The 25,726-nt window shown below is 42.4% G+C and overlaps 1 protein-coding gene across 2 annotated transcripts in view; it reads right to left on the bottom strand.

Moving 5' to 3' along the window:
* Positions 1–25,726, bottom strand: part of elp2 (elongator acetyltransferase complex subunit 2) — a 129,497-nt gene that overhangs the window by 16,836 nt on the left and 86,935 nt on the right. For both annotated transcript variants that reach the window (XR_008726257.1, XM_055662767.1), the window contains exons 15-18: positions 17,339–17,440; positions 14,201–14,258; positions 6,767–6,839; positions 1,060–1,252 (exon numbers count right to left, since the gene is read on the bottom strand). Coding sequence is in view for 1 of the 2 variants with exons in the window: in XM_055662767.1 (XP_055518742.1) it covers positions 1,060–1,252; positions 6,767–6,839; positions 14,201–14,258; positions 17,339–17,440 (426 nt within the window). In the remaining variant the exon portion in view is untranslated. The remainder of the gene's footprint in view (positions 1–1,059; positions 1,253–6,766; positions 6,840–14,200; positions 14,259–17,338; positions 17,441–25,726) is intronic.

Below are 25,726 nucleotides of genomic sequence, written 5' to 3'. Positions count from 1 at the left end.
TTGTTCAGCACTGCTCTCTGGTTGTGGTAGGATGGTTAAGTAGCCTGATAACAGCTGGGAAGAAACTGTCTGTGAATCTGGTGGTGCGAGTTTTCACACTTCTATACCTTTTGCCTGATGGGAGTGGGGAAAGGTGGGAGTGGCCAGGGTGTGATTTGTCCTTGATTATACTGCTGGCCTTGCCGAGGCAGCTTGAAGTATAAATGGAATCAATAGAAGGGATGTTGGTTTGTGTGATGGCCTGGGATGCGTCCACAATTCGCTACAATTTCTTGCGGTCTTCTATGGAGCTGTTCCCAAAACAAGATGTGATGTATCCTGATCAAATGCTTTCTGTGATGCATCTGCGGAAGTTGCTGAGAGTTGTCGGGGACATGCCAAACTTCCTAAGCCTTCTAAGAAAGTTGGTAATCATGTATTGTCTTTCTGATGACTGGTTAGCATGCAACAAAAGCTTTTCACTGGTGACAATAAACTAAACTCAAACTGCTTCTCACAAAATTCTGCGACATATCTCATCAGATATGTCTCGTTCCAAAGCACCTGGGTGGGACGTGACCATAAATTTGCTCAGAGGGATGCTGCCCACGGTCGCTAATTTGGCAATAAGATCTAGGAGCAGAATAAGGCCATTAGGCCCATCGAGTCTAGCCCTGCCATTTAATCAAGGTAGATTTATTTTTCCCTACCAAGCCCATTCTCCTGTGCTCTCCCCATAACCTTTGATGCCCCAACTAATGTCAAGGCCTTGCCTCTCCATTTCCCACATCTGCCAGGGAACTTTCTGTAGGCTATGCTGGTCCACTGGGCTTTCCACACCCCAAAATCAGATAATTGGCCTGATCCGCAAAAGGAAATTGAAAGCATGCCAATGGCCAAGTCAGAACTGTAAAAACATCAAAAACATTTATTCCTGCAATGAAAAGCTCTCATAAATAGCAAAACTCAAACACATACAGTATTGTAAACAAATTGGACCTCAGATTATTGAAGTTTCAGTTACTTTAAATTTATTGTAATTCTACCAGATAAATCCTGATGATTATGTTGCATTCTTACCCGTATTAGATTCGGCCACTTCACGTTGCTTCCAGAGAGACCAGGTTCGGTCTCGTGAAACTGCCAACAAGAATCGGTCATTCGGTGAAAACGCCAACTGAGTGATGGTCAGGCTGTGCAACGGCAAACTAAGTAGCTGTTTCCAATTCGATGTACTCCACAAAATAATTGCGGCATGTTCCACCTTGGAGGCCTGTGCACGAAATGTCATGAAAGATTTAAACAAAAACCTTTAGGCTTATTGTACACAAAGAAAACTGAACAGTCTTTCTTCATAAAATAAAACTCATTGAGTATCAGTAACTTGAGACAGAAACTAATAATATCTGTCATAGCACTACATCTCCATTACACATATTTAAATTTCCAAGAAAACTGGTCCTGTCAATTTTGAGATATGTATTCTTATTCTTCACAGAAAATAAAATTGGGATGAAGTTATACTTAAATGGCCTGCTTTCAAAGCAATGATCTGCATGTTTTTGTTAGAGAGTTGAGCAACCACTGATCCATAAAGAGAGGCAGGCCAGTTAATGGAATGGCACTGTTTGTTTCAACGAAAGTAAGTAATTTGATCCCATGCCTGCTAACCAAGATGTGTCCAATTACTTTAAGAAGAAACAGAGAATATTCACATCCCACTAAAGGACAGTTTAAGAAGCTAGCCTAATTGAGAGATCAATGAATACATTATTAGCGCGAGAGGACATCAGTTTTCCCTTGTCAACAAAGATCACTGTTATTGTAGGAACTGCAGATGCTGGTTTACACCAAAGATAGACACAAAATGTTGGAGTAACCCAGCAGGTCAGGCAGCATCTCTGGAGAAAAGGAACAGGTGATGTTTTGGTTCAGAACTCTTCTTCAGACCATTCTTCTGTAGAAGAAAGGTTTCAACCCGAAACGTCACCTATTCCTTTTCTCCAGAGTTGCTGCCTGACCCGCCGAGTTACTCCAGGATCACAGTTAATCTTTACAGTCATTTTGGAAATTATGGCAATGTGATAACAAATGAGCTGATGCAAAAAATTGGTTCAAATTAAATAAATAATCAGATACAATAATCTGGCACCCGAGTGATTTGATGATTCCGGTTTGGCAGATATTCTGGACTATTGGATATCTTCTATTAATACACTAATTGCCTTTTAATTTACTTTTAAGATTTTACTCAGTAGTTTCCAACCAGTTGAGTTTAAAATCAGAAGAAATTAGCCCCTGTGAGTTTAAAAGAGGTGTGGGACTGGAGCGAATTTAAAAGAAAAACGGGTGGACATGCAACATCAAATTATTAGTTTATATGTAAATTGTTATAACGATGCAGTTTGAACAGTAAATTTTCTGCAAGCTATGTGTTTGTACTCAACATGCTGCAGGGCCCAAGTGGAAAACACTAAGGCCTTCTTCCAAAAGTGCCACTGGCTCTTTTGCATGCATCTGATCCGGCAGATAAGTCCTCCAATTTATCCCATCGAAAAGAAAGGCAGCTCCAAAAATGCAGCATTCTATCAGCGTTTTCAGTTGTTTTCCACACAACGAGATAGACACACTGCACACCACTGCATCTGCGTCGCTCTCGCAGTGCGTGCCTCGGTTGCCTGGCAATGGCATGAGGCTCCCGTTGCACTGTCCCCCCACCACCGCCAGGCTACCCAATGAGCTGGCGCAATGTGGCGTATTTCCTGTTGTGAGAGCGAAGAGAGCGAGCAGCATGAAGACAGCGTGAGTACCAGGGCTGCCTCTGCTGCACCATACGTGGGGCCGGGGGCTCTGCGGCTCAGAAGCCTGTGATTTCCCACTAGTTTAATCACCACATTTCTTGCCATGTTTCTTCCCTCTCAGCACTGCGTTAAACTTTAATATTTACCCCCATACCCGGTTATAAGACAATCGACAATAATGCCCCCCGTGGTCTGTTATTGCAAGGGTTACTGCAGTATGACGTTTCGAGCGAGGCTTGAAAATAAGTGCCTCCCAACTGACAGATGAGTTAAACTAATCTTTATACTACTTCTTCCTCAAAATTTCCAATAATGTGAAAATATATTTTTTTGTCCTGTACAAACTTGGTCAAGATCAATGTTAAACTTTGCTTATTCTAACAGAAAATCAGAAACAGCAAAAAGAAATGACAGCAACTTATTAAATGGTTCAATTTTCCAGGTTGTAATAATTTTTGTACAAACCGGTTAACTGACAACAGAAACGTCCATTTATTCACAAAGTGAATTCTCAAAGTGCAAACATCTGCTTTAATGCAACAATGATGCTCATCATCACTACTGGTAACAAATCAAATTGCTGACAATAGGATTTCTATGCAAATATGGAAGTTTGCCATCAGTGATTCATTACTGGGTATGCGCTCAGATAGTGGTCTCAACCCAGACTTCAGAGTCTGTGTAGAAATAAGTTAACTGCCCTGCGCTTACTTTTCCAACTTCTACTTTTATCTAAAATACTGCAGAGATATGTGCTTTACCGTTAGTCACAGGTCAGGTTCCGCAAGATTGGTGGGCGGCTAATCTTGTACCATTATTTAAGGGCAGCAAGGACAAGACAGGGAACTACAGGTTGGTGAGCCTGACATTAGTGGTGGGAAAGTTACTGGAAGGGATTCTGAGGGGCAGGATCTATCAGGATTTGGATGGACAAGGACTGTTTAGAGATAATCGGCACAGAGCGCATGAGAAATCTTGTTTCTAAATCTGTTAAGAGTTGTTTTTCGAGAGGTAACCAAAAGGACTGATAAGGGCAGGGCAATGGGCATTGTCTATATTCACTTCAGCGAGGCCTTTGACAAGGTTCCAAATGGTAGCTTACTCTGGAAGCTTTGATTGCATGGGATCCAAGATAAATTGGCTAATTCAATACATAATTAGACTAATGGGAGGAAACAAAGGCTGGCGTGGATTGTTGTTTTTTGGACATGGCCTGTGTCTTGTGGTGTGCCTTAATGGTTGTTTGTCGTTTATTTAAACAATTTGAATGAATATGCACTAGGCATGATTGGTAATTTTGCAGGTGACACAAAATAGGAGGCATCGTAGACAATGGAGGAGATTATCAATAATTAGTGAATCTTGATCAGCTACACAAGTGGTCCAAAGAATGGCAAATGACGTTCAATACAGATAAGTGCGAGGGGGTTGCATTTTCGGAAGTCAAACAAAGTTAAGACTTATATCATGAATGTTGGGCCCTGCGGCGTGCTGATAACAGAGGTACCTAGGAGTACAAATATATAGTTTGCAGAAAATGGCATCACAAGTAGACAGGGTGTTGAAAAAGGAGTCTGGCACAGGCCTTCATCAGTCAGGCATTAAGTACAGGACGGGAACTGGGACGTTATATTGCTGTTGTGCAAGCTGCACTCAGAATATTGCATACAGTTTTGGTTACCCTAACATTGGAAATTTGTCATTAATCTGGAAAGATAGCAGCTTAACAAAAATATTGCCGTGACTTGAGGGTCTGAGTTACAGGAAACATTTAAGCAGGCTAGGAATTTATTGCCTAGTACTAGCAGACTGATGTATGAGGAGTATATATAAGGTGAATGCACACAGGTTTTTATTTCATTGAACTTCTATTTTATTTGTTTATCATGTTAACAGTACCGTGTTTATAAATCTGTTGTGCTGTTCCAAGCAAGAATTTCAATGTTCTGTTTTGGTTCGCATGACAATTAAACATTCTTGACTCTTTTCTCCCCGAGGAAGATGAAACAAACATGAGATGGCATAGGTAAAAGGTGAAAGGGGAAAGATCTAAATGGGACCCGACAAGAGGGTGATGCTTATATAGAATGAGCTAGCATGGAAATAGTTGATGTAGGTACAATAATAATATTTGGACAAGTACATGGAAAATAAATGTTTGGAGGATATGGGCAAATGAGACTAGCTTAGATAGGCATCTTGGTCAGCATGGATGAGTTGGGCCTGTTTCTCTGATGTATGTCTATAAAGATTATGTAGATTCCTTGCTTTCCTGAGTTTATTAATTAAAACAAAAATAAATAAGTAGGTTTAGAATTTTGTTACTATTATTTCATGTTTTTCATTGTCTTAAGCACTCAATATGTTTTAATTGATAGAAGGCTTTGATAGCTCCAGTTAATACTGAGAAGTGACTTAGCCAACGATAAAATATTTCCTGGAAAGAAGGAATGGGTGCAGTTTCGGGTTGAGATCATTCTTCAGATCTATCTGAAGAAGGGTCTCGACTCGAACCTGCACCCAATCCTGCTCTCCAGAGATGCTGCCAGTCCTGCTGAGTTAGTCCATTATTTTGTGTCTATCGTCGGTGTAAACCAGCAGTTTGTTACTATAAATGTTTCCTATTGTGGGTGAAGGACGTTCTAGGCATCCTATGGGATGGTTCTTACGACACAGAAGACCTCATCATGGAGAATACTCTACTTGGTATATCTTAAAAGAAAAGATAGTTTTTTTTAATACTGAAGTCAATAGTCAGTAGAATCAATTCATCCATGAACATAAGTTCCACAACATTCCAGGTCAATAACATGTTATCAGAATTAGAACAGTTTTGTGAAAAATTTTAAACAAATACAAAGGCAGAGAAAAAGGAGTGAGTAGGAAGAAAATAAAATTACAAAAAATATGGTAAATGAATAGGATGAAAGACAGGAGAACTTAAATAACAAAAGTAATTGTGGTGTCAAAGATAGTTGTAAAATTCACAAATAAAAAACTGTCCAAATGTATCAAATACAAAATGTGCTAATTTAACTGACAAACAAAAAAACAAGTGCTGGAGGTACTCAGCATGCCCTGACCCGCTGAGTTCCTCCAGCACTTAGATTTTTGCCCAACATACTATACTGACATATGGTAATTACCAGTAGTTTCTTGGGTCTGGCAATTTAACTTCTCCTTTCCGAAAAAGTCCTTCCACATGAATAATATATATATTTTGCATACAGTATTCCTGCTCATAAAAGTCTCTTTCATCAAATGCAGATTAAAAAGTAATCTTTTGGAACAGTTTGTAAATCTAAGCCACTAATTTCAACATTTTCAGAGTGTAACCTCTGAGCACAACTAACTAGTTTTTTTGTTAATAATACTACCAACTCCACTTATGTCTAGTCTTACCAAGAACTCCCATTGGATTCAAACAGATCAGTCCCTGATGCAATTTAGGGAATTAACCATGATTGCCTACACCACCACCCAAAGTTTAAAAAAGCTCTGCAGAGATGGGAAACTTCTAATGGAAATATGGAAGTGTGACCCCCAATTATTAGCTGATGATTTGAAAAGGAAAATCATCCAGTGATCGTGAATTTAAAAGAATGCAAATGAATCATCAATTCATTAATCTTTTTAATTCAATTAAAATTATAAAAGATTCCATCATCTCAATCACAAGCAAAATATGCATTGCAGGTAAATACTGAAACTATTATAATGGAAGACCAACGAGAATGACAGTGCTGGGTTTTCTAGTTATTCGGATATTTAATGCTGCTCCATCTTTTATTTATGCCATAGACCATGTTGAGAATTGTCTATGAAAGTAACTTCTATGTACTGCTAAAGCCAGAGAAAACAGATCTATTCATACTAAAGGATATTATGGAGTAAAGTCTTGAGTATTAAAAGTTTGTTTACTCAATAATGTGAGATTAATATTTTCTGTATTTATCTATTATTTTTCCAATATAATAGCTTGATACCTTACACGCTGAAGCCACCACAGTGAACGAGGAATTACAAGCAACACAGAATACTTCATAGCCATGCCCATACCTATAGGAGAGAAAGAAGAAATTTGAAACATGTATCCGAATACTTTAAGCCCCTTCTCCCACAGCCCTTCAACGAACTATCACTAGCACTTCGCAATCTCATTCCAAACTCTTGATCCTGCACTAGTGTGTGTTGTGGGAGAGTGTAGTGTGCGGGGCTCGCTGGTCGGAGTGGACCCGGTGGGCAGGTGCCTGTTTCCGTGCTATATTACTAAAAACAAGAAAACTGAAAATTAAAACTAAACAATTGGTCTGAACTGGCATCATCCAAGCATTTTGTTTGCAAAAGCAGTTAACGCTTTTAGCAAGCTTTCTTTCTCTCAAAAGGGAAAAAAAGCACCAAATGGATGACAAAATGATACTACCTGCACCAACAATTACAATTTAAAGGATAAAACATTTGAAAATATTCATGAATATACATGTTTAAACATTTTGAAATTCCATGTCCTCTATTTAAACTGGAATGCAATAATTACGCACATTGCATTATGTTGTCAGAAAATTGTTGATGTTCACAGCACCACAGTTATGTACTGGCCGCAGATTTAAGGTTTAAGGGTATCAGTGACAGGCAGTACTGGTAAAAGATTAATTACTTCCAAAACATCCTCACATCATCAATTCATATGCTAAGTTTGAAGATGAACTCAAACTAGTGAAGGATGTGAAAACTCATGCAGATAAGATGGTGCAGAACATATAGAAGTGAATTATGTCTTGGATCATTATTCTAGAGATTGCTAAACTTCTGGTCTTAAGATCACTGCATTACTCAGGCTGATTCAGGCCTTTGACTAACTTATTCTGATGTGGCAAGTCAAATTACAACATTCAGACTTGTACCTCATTAAAAAAGATGGTTTATTTTTTTATTAACATCAGGCACTGATTTTGTGTTCTGTATGAAAAGGGTAGAATAAAGACAGTAATCAACTACGCATTAACACAGTAATAGCTGAGAAAATGTAGCAAACATTATCTATTTAGAATATACCCATCATAAGCTTTTTTTCTGACATATGACTATCAATATTACTCTAAATACTCCTTTCTGCAGCACAGGAGTTAAAATATTTAAAAGAGCCACCTGGAGTAAAGGGAAATCCTGAAATTTAGTTAGAGTTCCAACTTGTCACAAATTAGATGTGGAGCACAGTTTCAGAATATAGTGATAGATTATAGCGTTTTGTTTTATTTCTAACATGCCAAAGGCCTCTCAGGAAGCAATACTAGAATTACAAAAGCTGCAGAACCAACATATTGTTTCACATAGAAGTAAAGTCCATGTGTACTGAAATACTTTTTAAATCACTTTTAAAAATGAGATTTTTGTCTGGATTAAAGAGGGGGGGGGGGGAAGAAACCACACCACCTGTTGCTGGAAAATCGATGGTGGACTGATTTTTTTTAATCAGTTCTACTATAGGTAAAGGGACAGAATAAGTTATCCAAACTTCTGCCACAAATGCAATTACTTAACTCAGTTCTGTTAATTGAAGTAGTAATGGGGGATGACGAAACGGCAGATGAATTGAAAAAGCTTTTTGTGCCAGTCTTTACATTGGAAGATACCAGCAGCGTGCCTGAAATTCAAGTGAGTCAGGGATTGGAAGTTAGATTGGAGTTGCTATTGCTAAGTTGAAGGTGCTTGGGAAGCTGAAAGGTCTGAAGGTGGATAAGTCACTTGGACCAGATGGACTACACCCCAGCGTTCTGAAAGAGCTTTCAAGATTGTGGAGGAATTAGTAATCATCTTTCAAGAATCACTAGAGTCATGAGTGGTCCCAGAGCATTGGAAAATTGCAAATGTTACTCCGCTGTTCAAGAAGGGAGCGAAGCAAAAGAGGCAAAATTATAGGCCGGTTAGCCTGACTTCAGTGATTAGTCACATTTATGCATCCATTATAAGGATCCATAAATTTGGAGGTTGAATCAGTCGTAAGGAAGAAGACAAATACAATGTTGGAATTGATTTCAACAGGACTAGAATATAAAAACATGGATGTATTACTGAGGCTTAATAAGTTGCTGGTCAGAACACATTTGGAGTATTGTGAGCTGTTTTGGGCCCCTTATCTGAGGAGGGATATGCTGGTGTTAGAGAAGGTCCGGAGGAGGTTTACGAAAATGACCCCAGGGATGATTGGGTTAATGAATAAGTTCAAGGTGAAGGGGAAAAGATTTAATAGGAATCTAAGGGTTAACCATTTTCACACAGAGGGTGGTATGTGTATGGAACAAGCTGCCAGAGGAGATAGTTGAGGCTGGGACTATCCCATAGTTTAAGAAACAGTTGGACAGGTACATGAATAGGACAGATTTGGAGGGCTATGGACCAAGTGCAGGCAAGTGGGACTAGGGTAGATGAGACATTGTTGGCCGGTGTGGGCAAGTTGGGCCGAAGGGGCTGTTTCCACACTATATTACTCTATGACTCAATGACTATGAGTATTTGATGGCTCTGGGCCTTAATTCACCGGAGTTTAGAAAGATTACAGGGGATCTCACTGAAACTTACCTAATAATAAAAGTCAGGATAGAGTGGATCCGGCGAGTATGTTTCCACTTGTGATAGAGTCTAGGAACAGAGGGCACAGCCTCAGAATAAAAAGACATACCTTGAGAAAGGAGATGAAGAGGAATTTCTTTAGGTGGTGAATCTGTGGATTTCATTGCCACCATATGGCTCAGGAGGTCATATTTTTAAAGCAAAGATTGACAGGTTCTTGATTAATAAGGGTGTTAAAGGTTATGGGGAGATAGCAGGAGAATGGAGTTGAGAGGAAAATATAGATCAGCCAAGATTGAATGGTGGAGTAGACTTGATAAGCTGAATGTCCTCATTCTGCTCCTATGATTTATGAACAAGCTGCAAATCCAGGCTGAAAATAAATTATATTCCAAGATCTATCAAACTTCATTTACCAAGAGCGTTATAACATTCTCTTTCTTCAGATTATTAAAATTGAGATGTTAATAAATCTGAAAATCTGATACCGTCCATTACTGTCCAGTCAGTAATTGTCCTTTAGATCATTTCAAAAATTCATAACAGTCTACAGGGAAACATGATCAGAATGCCTTTCTCTTCCACCTTCATGAGATGTACATGACAACAGAGATGAAACAAAGCAAGACACAATTACTCACTTAATTTCTATTTTACAAGCTTAAAAGCTTAAATTTGGAAATCCTGCCTACATCTTTTTATATTGTTAAGTTTTGGAATCTCAATGCAATTGTACAATTATTTATTTCAGTTATATCCAAATTCTCAAATTGCTTCCAGCACAGTGTGATTCACCCATCATACTGCTCTTCCTAATCACAAAATAGCTCTCAAAGCTGCAACATGTGAACTTTAAGAGCTTTTCATAATTACAAGGCTCTGGTTGTGCTTGAGAGAGTGCAGGGTGGATCCACCAGGCTGCTGAATGCATTGGAGGAGTGAGATATGGGAACTGATCGCATCGGCTGGGCCTGTTTCCCCAGGAGCAAAGAAGGGTGAGGAATGACCTGACAGAAGTACATACTGTAAAATAATGGAGATGCAGATTGGTAGAAAATCACAATATTTTTCACCTGGTAAGGGTGTTAAAACAAAGATGCGTAGGTTTAGGATAAAAATAATAGTTTTAAAGGGGATCTGAGTTTTCTCACAGAGGAGGCAGTAAAATCAGATACAATTACTACGTCCAAGGCATTTAGACTGACACAAATAGGCAAGGCAGTCCCAATCAGCAAAAGGGATCAGCATAGATGTAGTGGCCAAAGGGTTTGTTTCTGTACCTTACAACTAAACAACACTAACTTCTATTATAAACTCAACCACTCTTCTAAAGGAAGACTTCACTCTTGCCAACTTGAGTTAAGAAAAAACAATTTCAGTTGGATTTTACAATAAATTAAATTGTTGGAGTTGATGTCAAGATAATGGATGGGTAAAGGAGGCAATGGAGAACTGCGTGGCATCGTCAAACTTGTAAAACCCAATCTTATACTTCCAGGTAAATGGTGAAGAGGAAGGATTCCAACATGCACCAGATTAGGAAGGCAGGGCAAGTGAAAAGTTTTGAAATGAAGTACTATTTACTGACCAATAAACCAAAGACACCAACAAAACCTAAGTCAGCATGGTTTTGTTAAGAGGTTATCTTGTCTGACAAATCTGTTGGAATTCTTTGAGGAAGTAACAAGCAGGATAGACAAAAGAGAATCAGTGGATGTTGTTTAGTTGGATTTTCAGAAGGCCTTTGATAAGGTGCTGCTGGTGAGGCCGCTCAAGTAGATGAGAGCCATGGTATTGGAGGGAAGATACTAGCATGGATAGAAGATTGGCTGAATGGCAGAAGGCTAGGTGTGTGAATAAAAGGGGCCTTTTCTGGTTGGCAGCCGGTGACTAGTAGTGTTCTGCAGGGGGCTGTGTTGGGTCCGCTATTTTTAACGTTATATGTTAATGATTTGGGTGATAGAATTGATAGCTTTGTGGCCAAGTTTGCAGATTGGTGGAGAGTCAGGCAGTGCTGAGAAAACAGGGAGTTTGCAAAAGGACTTGGACAGGTTGGGAGAATGGGCAAATAAGTGGCAAATGGAATACAGAGTAGCAAAGTATAGTAATGCACTTTGATAGAAGTAATAAAGGCATAGATTATTTTCTAAATGGGGGGTGGATTCAGAAATCAGAGGTGTAAAAGGGACTTGGGATTCCTGTTGTAGGATTCACAAAAGGTGAATTTGTAGGTTGAGTGGGTAGTAAGTAAGGCAAATGCAATGCTAGCATTCATTTCGAAGGGACTAGAATATAAAAGCAAGCAAATGTAATGCTTTGTAAGGCAGTAGACAGACTACATTTGGAATATTGTGAGCAGTTTGGGGCATCAAACTGCAATGTGGGACAAATATCTATTGTTCTTATTCACTGATCTGAGGAAGGTTGTGGTGGCATTGAAACGGAAGATCCAGAGGTTTACAAAAATTGTCCTGGGGATGGTTGGGTTAATGTATAAATGGCATTTAATGGTTCTGGGACTGTATTCGCTGCGGTTTTGAAGGATGAGGGGTGAATCTTATTGAAACCTACCGAATAATGAAAGGCCTAGATAGTGTAGATGTGGAGGGGATGTGTGGGACAGATATAACCATATAACAATTACAGCACGGAAACAGGCCATCTCGGCCCTACAAGTCCGTGCCGAACAACTTTTTTCCCTTAGTCCCACCTGCCTGCACTCATACCATAACCCTCCATACCCTTCTCATCCAATTTATTTTTAAATGATACCAACGAACCTGCCTCCACCACATCCACTGTAAGCTCATTCCACACCGCTACCACTCTCTGAGTAAAGATGTTCCCCCTCATGTTACCCCTAAACTTCTGTCCCTTAATTCTGAACTCATGTCCTCTTGTTTGAATCTTCCCTATTCTCAAAGGGAAAAGCTGATCCACATCAACTCTGTCTATCCCTCTCATCATTTTAAAGACCTCTATCAAGTCCCCCCTTAACCTTCTGCGCTCCAGAGAATAAAGACCTAACTTATTCAACCTTTCTCTGTAACTTAGTTGTTGAAACCCAGGCAACATTCTAGTAAATCTCCTCTGTACTCTCTCTATTTTGTTGACATCCTTCCTATAATTGGGCGACCAAAATTGTACACAATGCTCCAGATTTGGTCTCACCAATGCCTTGTACAATTTGAACATTACATCCCAGCTTCTATACTCTATGCTCTGATTTATAAAGGCTAGCATACCAAAAGCTTTCTTTACTACCCTATCTATATGAGATTCCACCTTCAAGGAACTATGCATGGTTATTCCCAGATCCCTCTGTTCAACTGTATTCTTCAATTCCCTACCATTTACCATGTACGTCCTATTTTGATTTGTCCTGCCAAGGTGTAGCACCTCACATTTATCAGCATTAAACTCAATCTGCCATCTTTCAGCCCATTCTTCCAAATGGCCTAAATCACTCTGTATACTTTGGAAATCCTCTTCATTATCCACAACACCCCCTATCTTGGTATCACCTGCATACTTACTAATCCAATTTACCACACCTTCATCCAGATCATTGATGTACATGACAAACAATAAAGGACCCAACACCGATCCCTGAGGCACCCCACTAGTCACCTGCCTCCAACCCGACAAACAACCATCCACCATTACCCTCTGGCTTCTCCCATTCAGCCACTGTTGAATCCATCTTGCTACTCCTGCATTTATACCCAACAGTTGAACCTTCTTAGCCAACCTTCCATGAGGAACCTTGTCAAAGGCCTTACTAAAGTCCATATAGACAACATCCACTGCTTTACCCTCATCAAGTTCCCTAGTAACCTCTTCAAAAAATTCAAGAAGATTAGTCAAACATGACCTTCCAGGCACAAATCCATGCTGACTGTTCCTAATCAGACCCTGTTTATCCAGATGCTTATATATATTATCTCTAAGTATCTTTTCCATTAATTTGCCCACCACTGAAGTCAAACTAACAGGCCTATAATTGCTAGGTTTACTCTTAGAACCCTTTTTAAACAATGGAACAACATGCGCAGTACGCCAATCCTCGGGGACTATTCCCGTTTCTAATGACATTTGAAATATTTCTGTCATAACCTCGGCTATTTCTACACTAACTTCCCTCAATGTCCTAGGGAATATCCTGTCAGGACCTGGAGACTTATCCACTTTTATATTTTTCAAAAGTGTCAGTACTTCTTTTACCCTGAAACTCATAGTATCCATAGCTACCCTACTAGTTTCCCTTACCTCACATAATTCAATATCCTTCTCCTTGAGGAATACCGAAGACACAAAATGCTGGAGTAACTCAGCGGGACAGGCAGCATCTTTGGAGAGAAGGAATGGGTGACATTTCGGTTCAAGACCCTTCTTCAGACTGATCTGAATGTGGTAGATGTGGATAGGATGTTTACAGTAGAGAGAGAATCTAGGATCAGAAGGCCCAGTCTCAGAATAAAAGGATGTATCTTTAGAATGGAGATTTCTTTAGTCAGAGGGTAGTTAATCTGTGGAATTTATTGCTAGATCGCTGTGGAGGGCAAATCATTGGATATTTTTAAAGCAGAGATTGATAGGTTCTTGATTAGTAAAAGTCCAAGGTTTTGGGAGAAGGCAGAAGAATGGGGTGGAGAGGTAAATATAGATCATCCATGATTGAATGGCGAAGCAGACTTGGGGCTGAATGGCCTAATACTGCTCCTTCGTTTTATGATCTTATGATAATTGCAGAAGATCATTAAAATAAAAGAGACGTCTCAGGATATTGTGAACCTAATTTAGTAGAGAAATGCCAAATCTTAAGTATGAGGGTTAAATAAATAACTTACAGCTTCTGAACCTCAGCCCAGAGTGTGCTCTGCAAAAGATGATCTTCTGAGGGAGGTTCTGCAGGAAAGGAATGAAAAGCACTTGAAACTAACGGAATTACAGAATGAGCATCAAACAGCAATATGGGACAAATATTGATTGTTCTTACTCAATGACTTACCCTGTTAGAATTTGCAGGTAGGTTCACAAAGAGTGTACTTTACACAACTTTCTCATCTTAATTCAAAATTTCACAAACTGTTTAGCGTCAGCATCTCGAGGCATGGCAAATTAACAGGAAGACTTATGCAAAGTGTCTGAAATCTTTAAATAGCTCATACAACTCAATGTTAAACAGCAAAGTAGTTTAAGAAAAATTAAATCCCTTCATTTTCATCTGTGCAGACATTTTGGCTGCAGTTAAGAGACTAGAATCCAAATTATCAATCTTTTTCTTTCCTTGGCCACTCTTGGTCTCTCCTCCATCCTTCTCCTGATACCTAGCCAAGGTAATTTGCACTTTATTTTTCCATTCTCAGTGTAATTTGTCTCCATTTCTGTCAACCTGGCTACTTTTATGGGTTATAACCCCAAATCGGGGGTGATCTTTGGCAACAGCACATAAATGTAACCCTGTCCTCATCATTAATCTGTTGAGATGGTTAACAGCTTTAGGTTCCATGGATTCCATATCACCAGCAACCTAACCCGGTCCCTTTACACTGATGTGGTGATCAAGTATGCGCATCAGGATGTTTACTTTCTTCGACATTTGAGAAGATTTGTGATATCCACGAGGATTCTCTCGAACTTCTGTACAGGCGCAATAGAAAATATTCTGACTGGCTGCAGCATGGATGTTTTCCATTTTATACAAAAGGAATTTGCTGTTGTTTGACAACATAACATTTCCATTCACTTTAACTGTTATTAACGCCTGTATGGTCGTGAGTAGTAGCCCAAAGAGTCGTACCTTTTTCTGATTGCCGATGGATTTTCAACATGTTGAAATTTTTCGGCCATCTGCTACGACTATGACGGGTGCCGGCAGTCGCCGAAAAAATTGCGTAAGTGGGACAGGCCCTTTAGGATGTTGGTTGTTTAAACAGGGTTTATGCAACACCTTAATAAGATCCAGATGCTGATGGCAAGATCATTTAAATACCACCATTGTTTTAAATTTAAAACTTGCCATAATTTTGGGAATCATCATCATCGGCGGTCACTCGAAACAAGTATGACTGTCCTCTCTATGGAGGATGCCCGTTCATGACTTTCTTTAACGTGGGGAGACTGGTGCAGAGACAGCCACCACCAAAGATCTTAGAGCAGAGCAAACACAGAAACATAGAAATTAGGTGCAGAAGTAGGCCATTAGGCCCTTCGAGCCTGCACCGCCATTCAATATGATCATGGCTGATCATCCAACTCAGTATCCCGTACCTGCCTTCTCTCCATACCCCCTGATTCCCTTAGCCACAAGGGCCACATCTAACTCCCTCTTAAATATAGCCAATGAACTGGCCTCAACTACCCTCTGTGGCAGAGAGTTCCAGAGATTCACCACTCTCTGCGTGAAAAAAGTTTGTCTCATCTCGGTTTTAAAGGATTTCCCCCTTATCCTTAAGCTGTGACCCCTTGTCCTGGACTTCCCCAACATCGGGAACAATCTTCCTGCATCTAGCCTGTCCAACCCCTTAAGAATTTTGTAAGTTTCTATAAGATCCCCTCTCAATCTCCTAAATTCTAGAGAGTATAAACCAAGTCTATCCAGTCTTTCTTCATAAGACAGTCCTGACATCCCAGGAATCAGTCCCAAGATGGGCTACTCCTGCGAAATACAATAGGCTGACGTGTAGTACGCTACGGAGGGGATCCTGGGCATTTTTCCCCACCCATTTAGTAACCGGAGCCTACCTAACCCGACCCGACTCGCAGTGTATTCAATGTTGCGGGGCAACAGTTTGTGTGTGTGTGATATAGGGTTAGATTCATAATTCTGTCAGTTCATACTTCTTGTCAAGAATAAAATTTGACTGGTAATTGTCTTTTTTAATGTTTTTTAAATCATTTATTTTTAAATGGCTTACAAGCAGTGTTTGAGTTGATTTTGTAGTAACCGGAACCGACCCGACTCGCAGGGTAATTGGCATTGCGGGGGAAGTTTTTGTGCGTGATATAGGGTTAGATTCATAATTCTGTTAGTTCATAATTCTGTTAATTCTTGTTAAAGAATAAAATGTTTATAAACACACATACATGAATGTGATATAAATGTATATAATCATATAACACACACAATTATTTTTCTTCTGATCCAATGATGAACTTTATTTCAGACTAGACAAGGGACATTAAATAAGAAACATTGTAAACCTCCCCGCAACTTCACACACACTAGGCCTTATCCCACCCCTCAACTGTTCCCCCCGGCACTCCCTCGCCTGCCCCCACACCACAATGTCTCCCCCTCTCCTATGCACCTCTCCCCGCTGCCCCGGGCCGTCACACTCCCTCTCGCCGGACCCCCGGGCCGCGCACTCCCTCTCCCCGGACTGCACACTCCCTCTCCCCGCTGCCCCGGGCTGCGCACTCCCTCTGCCCGGGCGCGCACACTCCCTCTCCCCGCTGCGGAAACAAAGATCCGATCATTGGCCAGAAGCAAGATGGCGGGAACAAAATGGCGTGGACTGGTCGCTAAAATGGGTCCTATATTCACCCATGAATCCTCCCATGAGCGTACTACGCGTACGCATGAGAGTAACCCATCTTGCTCTGCTCTAAGATCTTTGGCCACCACACGGACCTTGACAGATCCAGTGGCATGGAGTCCAAAATGACTGAGGACCCTTTTCTGCTGCAGCCTTCATCCCCCTTCCCAGCCATTGTGACTCTCCACTGCAGTCAGCCATCATTCTCCGCCTGTTCCACCATTGAGGTCTTGGTTGGATTGCTTTGTCAGGGACCTCCCCCTCGACCTTAATGGGTAGCCCTAACAGGAGCATAGCCCTAACAGGAGCATAGCTCCAGACGGCATCGCTCTCAGGATGTCAGGATCACTCAAGCTTCTCCACCACGACAAGGTGACAATCCACAGAAACGCCTGGGAAGCCTGAGAAGTCTGGGATAAACCTCTTGGGTCTAATAGAATCACATACCTGTAAGGCAGATCGGGTGGAAGTAAGTCTGGGAATATTGGTCAGCAGCATTGAGAGGCATTGCACTTGGATCCATTTTACTTGGATTGGCCGCAAAATCTCCTGAAACATGCAAAATTACATTATCGTTTTAAACAAAATCTTTTCTTCAAAGAAAAGTCAGATAGATTAAATGGATTTAATAATACGAAGAAAAATCACACATTTGTATAAACTAAACAGCATTTCCTCTTCAAAACAATTTGAAGCAAGGTGGAAACTTATTATGAATGATTTTAATTCAATGTTTATTTCAGTCATCGTCATAGCATCATACAGCATGGAAACAGGCCCTTTGGCCCAACTTGCCCTCACCGACCAACATGTCCCATCTACACTACACTACTTGCCTACATTTGGCCTTTATCCCCATAAACCACTCCTATCCATGTATCTGTCTAATTGTTTCTTAAATGGTGCAATAATCCCAGTCTCAACTACATCCTCTGGCAGCTTGTTCCATATATCCACCACACTTTGTGTAAAAAAGTTACCTCTCACATTCCTATTAAATCTTTCCCCCTTCACCTTAAACCTATGTCCTCTGGTTCTCAATTCCCCTACTCTGGGCAAGAGACCAGACTGGTCTGCATTTACCTTTTTATTATTTTACACACCTCTATAAGATCACCCCTCGTCCTCCTGCACTCCAAGGAATAGAGTCCCAGCTTGCTCATCCTCTCCCGATAGCTCAGACCCTCGAGTTCCAACAACATCCTTATAAATCTTCTCTGTACCCTTTCCAACTTGACGACATATTTTCTATAACATTGTGCCCAGGACTGAACACAATATTCTAAACGCGGCTTCACCAATGTCTTATATAATTGCAACTTGACCTCCCAACTTCTATACTTAATACTCTGACTGATGAAGGACAATGTGCCAAAAGCCTTCCTATCTACCCGCAACGCCAGCTTCAAGGAACTTTGTACTGTACTCATAGATCCCTCTGCTCTACAACACTCGCCAAAGCCCTACCGTTCACTGTGTAGGTCCTGCCCATGTTAGACGTTCCAAAATGCAACATGCGCGTGCCCAACGCCTTGGATTTGGAGGAAATGGGAGGAGTCAAAGGAAAAGTTTGGGAATTGGTTGGTTCTGCGGTCAAGGAAGAAATAGAGGGCTTTATGACCATCCTGGTGGGGGATAGAGGTGTAGAGTGACTGGACATCCATGGTGAAGATGAGGGAGTGGTGGCCAGGAAAATGGAAGTTATGGAGGAGACGAAGAGCGTGTGAGGTGTTTTGGACATAGATAGGGAGGGATTTGACAAGAGGGGATAGAATGGAGTCGAGTAATGTTGAAATAAGTTAGGTGGGACAAGAACAAGCAGAAACAATGGGTCTGCCATGACCATCAGGTTTGTGGATTTTGGGGAGAAGGTAAAATCGGGCCGTGTGGGGCTGGGGAACGATGAGGTTGGAGACTTGTGAGGGCAGGGAGCCGGAAGCGATGAAGCCAGTGATGTTTGAAATAATGGCCTGGTGCTCGTCTGTGGGGTCATGGTCCAAGGATAAGTAGGAGGAGGTGCCTGAGAGTTTGCGCCTTGCCTCAGACCGGTAGAGGTCAGCGTGCCAGACTACCACGGCACCACTCTTGTCGGCAGGTTTGATCACTCAGTCGGGGTTGTTGCAGAGTGAGTGGAGGACTGTACGTTCAGGTGGGGGAGAGGATAGAGTGAGAAAGGGGAGTGTAAAAGTTGAGGCGGTTGATGTCCTGCCGGCAGTTTAAAATGAAGAGGTCTAAAGCAGGTAGATGGCCATGAGGGGGAGTCCAAGAGGAGGGGATCCGTTGGAAACGGGAGAAGGGCTCATCACAAGGCGGTGAGGACTCCTTCCCATGGAAAAAAGCGTGGATGCGGAGGCGACGGAAGAAGAGCTCCACATCATGGAGGACGCATAACTCATTGAGGTGGGGACGGAGGGGGATGGAGGGGAACAAAGGTGAGGCCTCTGCTGTGGACAGACCGTTCGGTATCCGAGAAGGGGAGGTCAGGGGGGATGGTGAACACACAGCAAGGATGGGCGTTGGGGTCGGAGGAAGGCAGGTGAGTGGACGAAGGTTGAGGCGATGTCTGGTAGGGGGGTCGTGGGTGGTCAGGAAGGACTATAGTGTGGGTGGGGAGGAGCTGGGGTCACATGGTACTAGGGGAGAAGGGGAAGACCTTGTGGGACACCCACTGAGGTTCCCTGTGTGGGGGGGAGGGGAGGGAGGGGGGGGGGAAGCAATAGGACTCAGCACAGTCAGACCCCGTGGTGTGAGGGTCTGCAGCGTGGAGACTTCAGGCCTGGTGCTGACTCAGGAAAGGCGATGGCTGCGGCCTGCTGGTGGGCGGTATAGTGGCGAGAGTCGGTAGAGACAATGGTGGAGGCCCGCGGGAGTGGAGTCTGGGTCAGCGGGCGAAGCGTCGGAAGTCCCGGTCAGCTGATGGCCGGTGAGGTGGCGAGGGTCGGCGGTTCCGGTGAGGCGGCAATAGTTGGCAGTCCCGGGAAGGCAGCGTGGGTCCTGGTCCTGGCGAGGCGGTGGTAGTTGGAGGTACGGGTGAGGCACGAGGTTCAGTGCCATCAGTGGGCAGGTGAAGGTCGGCGGCAGCAGCCACGTGGAGGTTGGCGTCTTCGGTGGTCCGGGCCTGAGATCGGTCAAGGAGGTGGTGAGTGTTGGTGCTGCTCTTCGTGACAAAGATGGCATCGCGGGACTGGGCCTGGTGGTGTTCGGGCAGGCGGCGCGGGCCAGCATTGGGGCCCGGGGCCTGCACGTGGTCAAATCACGGAGTGTCGGTGGCAGGAGCGGCCTGGAGACGGGCGAGTTTACGGTCCTTGGTGGAGTCCAAGTGGGCAAGGAATCGTTTGTTGAAGGCGTGGATCTGCCGTTGGATGAAGTATAGTTGGGGTTCGTTGCGGGTCTGTGAGTTACTCTGCATTAAATTCCATCAACCATTCCTCAGCCCACTTGGCCAGCGATCAAGATCCTGCTGCAATTATTGACATCCATTTTCACTACCGTTAATACCACCCATTCATGTATCATCTGCAGACTCGCTAAGTTTGCCATGTACTTTTGACTTTAGACTTTAGAGATACAGCGCAGAAACAGGCCCTTCGGCCCACTGAGTCAACAACGACCAGCAGTCAACCTGTATACTAACCTACACACACTAGGAACAACTTTACAACTTACCAAAGTTAAATAACATACAACCCTGTACGTCTTTGGAGTGTGTGAGAAAACTGAACACCCAGAGAAAACCACAGGGAGAACTTAGAACCTCCATACTGACACAACTGTAGTCAGGATGGAACCTGGATCTCTGGTGGTGTAACTACTGTTGAGCCACTGTGCTGCCCCTTGCTGAGAAAAGTTACAAAGGAAAATTCCAGTGGCTGCTATGAGGTATGTTGGCAGAATAGAACTACCCATTAACTTATTGGAGATCCATTCAGTAGTCTGATAACAAAGGGGAAGAAGCTGTTCCTGAGATTGGTGGTGTGCGCTTTCAAGCTTTTATATCCTCTTCCTGACGGTAGTGGGAAGAAGAAGGATGACTGGTTGAAGAAAGCCCTTAAGTGATTATATTGGCTGCTTTCAGGTGACAGGATAAAGTGTAGATGGAGTTGATGGTGCGGGGTCTGGTCTGTGTGATATAGAAACAAGGAACTGCAGATCTCATCCAAATCATTGATGTTGATGACAAACAGTAATGGGCCCAGCACTGAACCCTGAGGCACATCACTAGTCACAGGTCTCCAGTTCGAGAAGCAATCTTCCACCATTACTCTCTGCTTCCTTCCATTGAGCCAATTTTCCATTCATTCAACTATCTCTCTTTGGATCTAACCTTCCAGAGCAGCCTACCATGTGGAACCTTGTCAAATGCTTTGCTGAAGTCCATATATACAAATCTAACAGTGCCCCCATCAACCTTTTTAGTCACTTCATAAAACTCAAATCAGATTGGTGAGACATGATCTCCCACATATAAAACCAAGCAGACTATCCTTAATCAGCCATTGTCCATCCAAATGTGCAAATATCCCATCCCTTAGAAAACTCTCTAACAACTTTCCAACTACAGATGTTAAGCTCATTGGCTAATTGTTCCCAGCATTTTCCCTGCAGCCCTTCTTGAATAGAGGCACAACATTTGCCACCCTCCAGTCTTCGTGCACCTCTCCTGTATATAATAACGACTCGTAAATTTCAGACAGGTTCCCCACAATATCCTCGGATATATCTGATCCAGCCCGGAAGATTTGTCTTCCATCATACGCTTAGAAAGTAATTTTTCTGTGGCTCCGCACAATTAATTTCAGTAAGATATCATGATGAGCTCATACATTTGCACAATGAAGATGGATTTGCCTGACATATAATTATCAGATGCCTGACAAAACTCCTTTGAAAGAGAAATCTAATATAGCACTGAGACGTATTTACATGAGCAATCAGTCAAACAGCTGCTATACATATACCTTACACATATGCAATAACTGAGCAGTATTTTTTTTAAGCTATTGATGCAGGAGTGTGCCTTAAAGGTTAATACATCTGGCTTAACTGCAAGTTTCAGATAAATGATGTTGTTGGAACTGGTTGGTGTCCAGAGATGGCAGAGGGGGAAGTTGCACAAAAAAAAGTTAAATCTGAGAAATAAGAGGATAGGGATAGTAAATGTAAATCATGCCTGGTTCCTACTTGTCATTGCTTTCCAATGAACACAAATGAATATTGCGATACGATAGAACTTTATTTATCCCAGGAGGGAAATTGATCTGTCAACAGTCATAAAAACACAAAATATGAAACTTGAAATTAAATGATGTGGAAAGGCTTGTGGAATTTGCAAAGATTTGGGGGGTGGGGGGGAAGGAAGGGTAGTTGATCTCAGTCTACCCCACGACAGAATGGGGAGGGGTTTGATAGCCAGAGGGAAGAAGGATCTCCTGTGGTGTTCTGTCCTGTATCTTGGTGGAACCAGTCTGTTGCTGAAGGTATTCCTCAAGTTGACAAATTTTTTTTTGGGAATATCCTTGCCTTGCCAAGACCCTCTGTAAGTTATTGGGGCAATTCCTCCAAAATTATGGAAGAACTCGGATAAGGACATGGACATTTTTAAACCAGATTTGCTGGCTGCAACGGAAAAACCCCCAATCCACAAAGGAAGAACAAGTTTTGAACCTGTCTGTGGGCCTGGGCATTACACGACTATGCGAATGGAGTGGGCAGGAAAGGCTGAGACGGAGATAACGAGATTATCTTGGATACACAAAGGAAGGAACCGAGCCTCAGCAGATGGGAATAAACAGGCCAACAGCAAAACATATCACCATCGTGGATGACCCATCCATCGGGACAATGGGAGCCCATCTAGGCGATGGGATAACGATCAGGCTGAGGAATCATGACATCAGCAAACCCCTTATCATCGGAAGCCTATTGTTCATGCCAGATCGAAACTGGGAATCATCAAAAGACCCTTTTGTCCAGAGGACCATCTGGGGGGTTTCAAGGGAGAAACTCAGGTATAAAAAGCAGGAGTCAAGCCAGAACTCTCTCTCTCTTTCTGCTCTGCTGGACGGCTCGTGACCCTGCATCAATCTAGCTGTAAGTACCCCAGTGACCTGGTGAAGTTCCCGAAATAGGATAGAGGTTGAGGGAAGAAGGGAAAAGGGGATGTCATTGCAAGTGAAATTGTGTAAAGTAAATTTTACGACGTGCCCGATAGTTTTCCTTCCATAGTCTTAGTTTAAAGCATAAGTTTAGCCACGTATTATGTAGTGTTGGTGAGATTCGATTTCTCATTGTTTAATAAAGCCTGTAAATTTTAGACTTGCTTTGAGTCCATCTTGGTTTCTGTTTTCTCTCATCAGCACACTCTGGTCAAGTCAACTTTTATCATATCCCACCATAATTCCGAGGTCTAGAACCCAGGGGAATCCCTTTTGTTGTATTCTCTCTCTTGGGAACCGCTCGAGTGGAGTGGTGGCCGTTTGACCCTCCGACAAGGGAGAGAATAACTCGGGCAGTTGGGCCCGAAGTGGAGTAAAGGGAAACCAAACCCCTACACCTCCTGTGCTGACAAGCCTTTTTTAGAGAACCAATATTTTTAATGTAACTTAGGTTTCCTTTCTCAATTTTTGTTCCACTGCTCTGTCTGTTCTCAACATTTGTGAAGATCTTCAGGCCTTTTGTTACATACTACACTGTACAGATGCAAACATTTTTTGCAGGGTGTTTGATTTTTTTTCTCTGCATTTTCAATTTTTAATTTCCTACAGTGTCAATTAATCAAAATTACTTAATGATGCACGGCATATAAAAGTAACCAATAATGAGACTTAAACTAGTTGATGATGTTACAACAGAGTCTAAACCGTGAAAGAAATTATAAAGGGGTAGAACTGTACAAGGATCTGTAAATGGGGAGATTTATCCTCCAATGCTAGGTACATTGACCTTCTTCCATTGTCATTACATGCCTTCCTCATTCTGGAGGCCAGCTCAGCTGTACCATATTCCAGGAACAGCCTTATCAGGAATATCTAGTACGGCAGTAAATTACAGTAGTGTTCCCCACCATCTCCCCCCCCCCCACCCCATGACCTTGTCCTATCCCTTCCACCCTACATCTGAATCACCTCGTTTTTCACCACTTTAATAATTTCGAATTCCTAAGCACCCATCGTCTCAGCTTCAGGGCCCTCTAGATCTTTTTTTGAAAAGGGATCTAATCATTTCCTTGCAACTAACACTTCCCTGGTGGAACTTGTCTTCACCCTTAACTTCTCCTTTGACAGCTCTCACTTTCGTCAAGTCAAAAGTGTAGCCAGAGGCCACCACCTGGGCCCTAGCTATGCCTATCATTTTATTGGTTATGTTAGGCACTTCTTGTTCACACCATTGAACACAAAATTCACCAACTGCCACAACAACGACTGCAATGGAGATCCCTCCTGCCCCCAAGCAGAACTCACTGAGTCCATCAACCTTTTGAATAGCTTTCACCCTGCACTGACATTCACTTTGATTATCCCTGACATCTCTCTCTCCTTTCTTGATCTGTCTCCATCGCAGGAGACAGACTATTGACTGATGTCTACTACAAATCTTCTGACCCACAGCTACCTTGATTCCCCCAGCTACCTCCTCCCACCCTGCCATCGCAAGGACACCATGCCTTACTCACAATTTCTTTGTCTCCACTGCATCTGTTCCCAAGATGCGTCTTTCCACTTTAGAATATCACAGATGTCTTCTTTCAACAATATATTTGGCCTCTCCCCTGCTGAATGTTGATGGAGCCCTCACCAATGTCTCCAATGGCCTGCAATTCTGCTTTCGCTTCCCTTCCCACTATATGTAACAAAAATAAAATTGTCCTGGTCTTCCCCTTACACCCCATCAGCGTCCACATCCAACACATCCTCAGCGTATCCCCAGCTCCCACAGTTCTCTTTCATCCCCATTCTTTTCCCTCCCCCCTCCATCCACTTCTACCCATATCCCTCGCTCGGCTTTACACTTCACTCCTCCTCCTCTTTCCTTATCTGACATCCTTTTCACCTCAAACCTTTTTCATTAACTCCATCCATTTGCCAATCAATCCCGCCCCTGACCCCCCCCCCCCCCCCACCCCTCCCCCTCACCTGTATTTACCTGTAATTTATCAGCGTTTGCTCCACCTCAACCTCTCTTTTCCAGCTTTGTCATAATCATGGTCATTGTCACAGATGGCTGTGGAGGCCATGCCATTGGGTATTTTTAAAGTGGAGATTGATAAATTCTCGATAAGTTAGTGTGTCAAAGGTTACAGGGAGAAGGCAGGAGAATGGGTTTGGGAGGGAAAAATAGATTGGCCATGATCGAATGAAGGGGCGGCCTTAATAGGCCAAATAGCCTAATTCTGCTCCTATGTTTTATGGAAGGACCATTAACAGATGGGAATTAAGTTGTTCCTGAGTGTGGGGTTCGCACTTTCACATTTCTGTATCTTCTGCCAGATGAGAGTGGGGAGAGGAAAGAATGACTGGAGGAGGAATGGCAGGGAGAAGGAGGAAAGTCGATATTTAAATCAATGTGATTATTGTATCATGCTTGTTATATGCATCTAATATCCTGAGTTATTTCCCTTCCCTACATTCTCATTTGGGCTTATGGGCAACTCCTATCCATTTTTTTCCCACCCATATTGATTCTGCACTTTGCATTGGTGGGTCATGAAGCTTTTCCTCTGCTCTCGTTATTCTGTTCTTAATTATCAGGGCTACCCTTGCTCCTTTCCCACTTGGCATGTCTCTTCTCTGTTCTTTATCCAGACAGATCCTGGTGATTACTGTCCATTTTGCTGTC

Source organism: Leucoraja erinacea, chromosome 2 (assembly GCF_028641065.1).
Source record: "Leucoraja erinacea ecotype New England chromosome 2, Leri_hhj_1, whole genome shotgun sequence".
NCBI classification, from domain to species: domain Eukaryota; kingdom Metazoa; phylum Chordata; class Chondrichthyes; order Rajiformes; family Rajidae; genus Leucoraja; species Leucoraja erinaceus.
The sequence above is the reverse complement of the archived record's forward strand: the minus strand, read 5'-3'. Positions and strand labels throughout refer to the sequence as shown.